Below are 5,628 nucleotides of genomic sequence, written 5' to 3'. Positions count from 1 at the left end.
ATTTTCGTAAATTATATGAACTTGTGGGGTGAATAGGGCAAAACCAATTTTCAAAAAAAAAAAGAGGTTAGTTTTGTGTTTGACTTTAAGTTATAGGTCAATTCTGCAAAAAAACCTTGATATTATCTATTTAGCGTTTAAATGGCGGCGATGTACTTTCTACAAAATCAAATTGTAACAACCAAGGTGGTATTTACATTTACCATAAATCGTTAAAAAAAAATAGAGTTCGTACTAAATAAAATGAATTAATGATTCCATTAACCGAACATATCATGTTTAAGTCGGGATAATTAGTGATAAAAATCTAAATACCATTAATGAAATAACGGTTTCGAAAGACATTATTATAACACAGGGTCATAGTCACTCAAACACAAGTCATTTGGTACGTACTATACGTAAATACGCAAAATACTATACGTAAATACGCGTAATTGGTGTTTCAAATCATTTGGTACGTACTATACGTAAATACGCAAAATGCATTATTAGCCGGTTATTCGACACACATGCAAGCAACCTCCAAGTCTCCAACAACATGCTCAACAAAGCATGACTTGGAGAGATAATTATTCATATAAAGGACACCATTTATTAATGTGTTTAGCTCTCTAAAGCAATGAAGCAGCTGCTTTGTCAAGGTACCACATTTGTTCGACTTGGGCAGTAAGATGAGCAGCAGGTAAGGCGAGATTGTTGTTCTTAAAGATATCAGCGATGGAACGTGCACACTGGTCTGTGTGGTCGTCGCAAACGGCCATGAGATTGTACAAAGACGAGTTGATGACCGGTAAAGTCAATGTGATTCTCCTTGGTGGCGGTTTTGGGGAGTCGGTAATGTGAGTGACCCATTTGTCCGTCACCTTGATCTGAGGACGTTCCGGGAAGAGAGACGCCATGTGGCCATCAGGACCCATCCCTTGGAGCTGGAGATCGAACTGAGGATATTGGCCATTTGGACATAGTGGGAGTATCTTTTCCTTCACCAGGTTCCTCAAGCACTCCTCGTAGAGCGTCGCGCAACGCTCCGCGTCACCATCAGAGGCACATTGTTTGTCGATCGCGTAGATGTTCTCCTTCGGAATCCCAACCTAAATACACGTGGTTAAATTTTAACCAAACAAAAAGATTTGAGGTTTTTTGCACGGCTATCAATAGATATGAATAATGAAACAACTTGTTACGTGATAAATGATAACTAATCGAAAATATAATAATAACGATGATAAAACCTTGGAGATAAAACCATCCATGGCGAGTTTGTAGTTGCTGTTTTGATCTTCATGTGAACAGACCCTCTCGTCCACCCAAAAGACGTGCCACTTTGACCATTCGACTGATTCTTTGTATGGTGATTCCAACAACTTGCTGCAACAATTTATTAGTTAACGCATCATATATCACTAGATTTGTCTTTAAGAAATAAAGAAGAAGAATAGAAGAGTGAAATGGGGAAGATATGTATACCCGAGCCAATCGATGAGGCCACAGCCGGAGAGAACAACGGTGAAAATTCCTTTCTCCTTGCAGAACTTGGCCGAGAGATGAGCAGTGTACTTAGCCAATGCTACCGACAATTCATTCTTGGTCGCAAACACCTCCCTCTTCCTCTGCGTAGTTTCTGCCATCGTTGCCTATATTAAGAATGTGTTTGTAAGCTGTTAAAAAAAATGTGTTTGTATATATTGTTAAGGATTGGGGGGTTCTTGCTATTTATAGAGATCGAGTGCTTCTAGGAGCTGGATGTGACGTTTGAGTTAGTAACGTGATTCTTATGGCATTGGATTATTAAACTTGACGTATTGTCCTTCTCACTTTTTAGTTACTTCTAAGACCACCCACGGTAGGGGTGTTGAAACTCAATTTCAATAGTTTAAACCCTTGCATTGAGGGTGTTGTAAAAGTGTGTTTATCTACGTGTTATCAACCTGCTTCGAAAAGTTTCAACACCTGAAATTTATTTTTTTGTGGCCCACACTGTCATGTGTCGCTCTGTGAATGGCCAGAACCATTTAGCGCGTGCATCGCGCGTGCGGATTAACCTGCTTTTTATTAGTCTAGATAAGATTTAAATGCTTTGCTTGGCTGAGAAAATTTCGCTTGATATTTAACTTCACCCAATAATTCAAACACATTTATTACATAATAAAATTTGTTTTTAAAATATAAAAACTATATCAAAATTCAAGATTTTTTTTTATCTATAAATAGTGAATACTCTCATTTCATTTGGATACAGAAAAAAATCATCATCTTTTCATTATAATCAACTATTTTAGTGTTTTAAACTTTTTTTGGTTAAATGAATCCTAATAATAATCTTATTAACACCAAAACTCTTCTAATTTTCTGTTCAACTTTCAAAATCCCAACAATTATCAATTTTAAAACCAAACTTCCAATGTACTAATTAAGTTATGTATTTTTATTTTGTGTGCTTCATATCGTATGTGTTTAAATTTTTTAAATAATGTGTGCTTGTATTGTATGTATTAAAAGTTTCTTAATTTTAGTTGTTTTAATTATATTAAGTTTCGTATTTTTGAATAAAATTAAGTAAATATCTAACTTAAAAATGAATATGATCTTAATTATAGTTTTTTATTATATTGATTTTGGTATTATTTAAAAAATAAGCTTAGTATAATAATTTAAAATAAATATTATTAAAAAAAAATTTATTTAGTTTTCAATTACTTATTAATACGTAATTGTTATGTTTTAAGAAACAAAAATATGAATTAAAAGTAGTGGGAGTAGGGCGTTGAATTTTTTAAAACAAAACCATTGTAGAAGTTTTTTTTTTTTTGTCACAGAACCATTGTAAAAGTATAAAATGAAGTGGGTGTTGAATAAATGAAGTGGAAAAAAGAGAAGGTGATGTGGAATGTTAAAAGAGAAAAATAAGGGAGTTGAAAATGGATAGATAGTGTTGAAACCATGGTCTAAAGCATTTAAACATTACAACTGATAAGAAAAACCCTCCCAGGCACGTTTTTAGAGGAAGGTCTTTGACTTCTCGCTATACGTCCTTTTCTCCATTTTATCCAGGGGTTTCTTTCCTGTTTGGGCTCTGAGTACTCTGCTGTAGAAAGTTTTATTTCAAATTCTTTATACTTCCAGTAATATCCACCAGACAAAAGGAAGTCTTGAAGAACAACCCACCGGGTTCTCCCCTGACCTGGGTCGGTGGGCCGCTTCCGACGAGGTTTTTTCACTGGAATTAAAGATGGATCTTCCCATGGATGCTCTGTACGGTGAGAAGTGCAGGATTTACTCCTCTGGTAGAGTTACCGGCGGTGGCTGTTTCTAAACTCATCAGGTTGATAGTTTTACCCAGTGGTTACTGGACTTAGATCTAAAACTCTGCTACAGAAGATAAGATAATCCCTTGCTCAGTTAACCTCAATTCTTCTCAAGAACCTTTCCAGCTACTGAAGAAACGTCTGGAACCTTGCGGCTGAAATATACTGCTACAGATTTCACCTCGTTACACATAACCTCAAACAGGACGAGATGCAGCGCCGCCTTTCCTCCTCTGAGAAAGGCAAGGCCATCGCTCTTGAGCATGTACCGGCTCCGAGAAAGGCGAGAATCAGAGCATCTGCGCCGGACCTCAACTCCCTTAAGGAAAAGCATTCTCTCACGCTTATCGGTAGGGTAACCAACCCCTCGGTTCAGAAAGTGTGGTCTCTTATCCCCTTCTTCACTGACCATTGGAAGACTGATATTCCTCCTGTTGGTGCTGACCTTGGGTTGGGAATGTTTCAGTTCCAGTTTGAATTGGAGTCCGATTTACTCACAGTGTTGGAGAAGCAACCTTACCACTATGCTAAGTGGATGATTATCCTCCAACGATGGGAACCCACGATCTCTCCGGACTTTCCATCAATGATTCCTTTCTGGATAAAAATCCAAGGATTACCTATCCACCTAGGATCAGAAGAGACAATCCGCAGTATTGGCGAAGATCTTGGCACTTGGGAGGCAACAGATATCACCTCTAACCCAGCCCGAGTAAGAGTGCATGTTAATGGGAGGCTTACCATCATTAAGAAAACTGTTATAGAGTATGATAATGGAGGAGAAGTGATAGCAACCCTCCATTACGAAAAGCTTGAAAAGCATTGCTCACAATGCGGTAAACTGGACCATGAACTGCGGGATTGCCTGGAAGCCAAGGCTTTAAAGAAAGCATCGATGGCAAACCAGGAGACTAAGCATAGGACACTGGATATCGGTTTTCAGGAAAATCCTCAAAAAGATTCGGAGGCCAGATTGTCGGAACACCGTTCACGTGATGATGTTTTCAGACCCCCACAAAGAAGAACTGCTAGTGGGTACTCTTCTCATTCACTGGCGTATGAAGGCTCTCAGAGAAGAGAGGACCATCGGGGGAAAACACTGAGAGAGAGAGAGGATCTCATGGAAAGGAGTGGCATCCAGTTCGCTCCCTTACTCCTCATAACCCGGCACAGAGTCGGGAGGTAGACTACCACCGAGGCAGGAAGGTTGCTCGAAGAGAAAGTTACCAATTTCGTGGGGATTCCCACTCGTACCGTTCGAGCAAAAACAAAAGCCGACATTCTTATCAGAGCTGTGAGGAGGGGAGAAGAGTCCCATCGGCTAGGAGGAGCCCACCTCCACAGGAGGCCTCTGCTAATTCACATCACAAAACACAGCCATATGAAAGGGGGATTCCCCTACCGATGAGTTCTACAAACCTACCCATTGTGGCTGTTGAGAATGCGGTGGGAGTAATAAGAGAAACCTTATTTCAGTACACTGCGTGTGCGGATCCATCGGAAAGTGCGGCCAGGCGAGAAAGAGTGAGATTAGCTGAAGCCCAAGGTACTATTGAAGGAAATGCGATCCATTTGGCCAAAATCAATGAAGAAAGAATGCTGGCTGAGGAAGTTAATGGGGGAGACAAAGGCTCTGGCTCCAAAACACCAGTATTGTCTCGTCTCGGACCTCTGGCACAAGAGAATGAGTTACTGGATAACCGTAATTCTACGGGGACCTCAGGTCCTAAGACAAGATCCCAAGATAGAGCTCATGTCCGAGAAAGACTAGGACCTTATCTTCCAGAGATGACTATCTCTCCGACAAGGCATTCTGACCCTCTAACTTAACAAAGACAGAGGACTCCTGGATCAAACTCGAGTGAGAGAATCCCCATTGCTTCGAGACTAGGTCCAGTTTCAACAGAGCCTAGAGTTGAAGAAGTTGAGGGTTCACCCGATCCTGGGTCTCAAAGAGATAGAATACCAGCAAAAGACAGGATTGGGAAAGCGCTGGCAAGCCCAAAATCAGTGGCTGCAGGGAAGAAAAGGAAACCTGGAAGACCCCAAGGACCCAGGAAAGTAGTTTCGAGTCCGGTCCCCAACCTGCCTTCAGGCTCATGCAAGCGAAAGCTACATGTGGAGAAGCCTCCAACAGGTCGGAAGAAACAAAATTCTGAAGGAGAGAGGCCTAGGAAAACTGTCAAGCAAAGTAAGCAAAAAGGGAAGAACATCAGGAAAGGAGTTCCTACAGGTACCCCGTCGTCGTCAGACAACGTCCCGATCGTCAACATGATCCCACCCAGTGCTCATCGTAGGATGGATTTTCGGGTTCCATCCC

At 40.5% G+C, this 5,628-nt stretch overlaps 1 protein-coding gene across 1 annotated transcript; it reads right to left on the bottom strand.

Annotated features, from left to right (window-relative positions):
- Positions 1 to 445: 445 nt before the first annotated feature.
- Positions 446 to 1,647, bottom strand: LOC106305058 (probable 6-phosphogluconolactonase 3). The gene is made up of 3 exons (XM_013741438.1): positions 1,471 to 1,647; positions 1,236 to 1,371; positions 446 to 1,094 (listed from the first exon to the last, which is right to left on the bottom strand). The coding sequence occupies exons 1-3, from the start codon at positions 1,629 to 1,631 to the stop codon at positions 615 to 617; spliced, it is 777 nt and encodes a 258-aa protein (XP_013596892.1). The 5' UTR covers positions 1,632 to 1,647; the 3' UTR covers positions 446 to 614.
- Positions 1,648 to 5,628: the final 3,981 nt, after the last annotated feature.

This window comes from Brassica oleracea, chromosome C7 (assembly GCF_000695525.1).
Source record: "Brassica oleracea var. oleracea cultivar TO1000 chromosome C7, BOL, whole genome shotgun sequence".
In the NCBI taxonomy this organism is placed as follows: domain Eukaryota; kingdom Viridiplantae; phylum Streptophyta; class Magnoliopsida; order Brassicales; family Brassicaceae; genus Brassica; species Brassica oleracea.
Note: the sequence above shows the minus strand (reverse complement) of the source record. Positions and strands in the feature narration are given on the sequence as shown.

Coding starts and splice junctions, on each gene's coding strand:
- LOC106305058 (XM_013741438.1), bottom strand. CDS start 1,631: ATGGCAGAAACTACGCAGAGGAAGAGGGAGGTGTTTGCGACCAAGAAT. Junction 1,372..1,470: donor GGCCTCATCGATTGGCTCGG/GTATACATATCT, acceptor AAATTGTTGCAG/CAAGTTGTTGGAATCACCAT. Junction 1,095..1,235: donor TGGATGGTTTTATCTCCAAG/GTTTTATCATCG, acceptor ACGTGTATTTAG/GTTGGGATTCCGAAGGAGAA.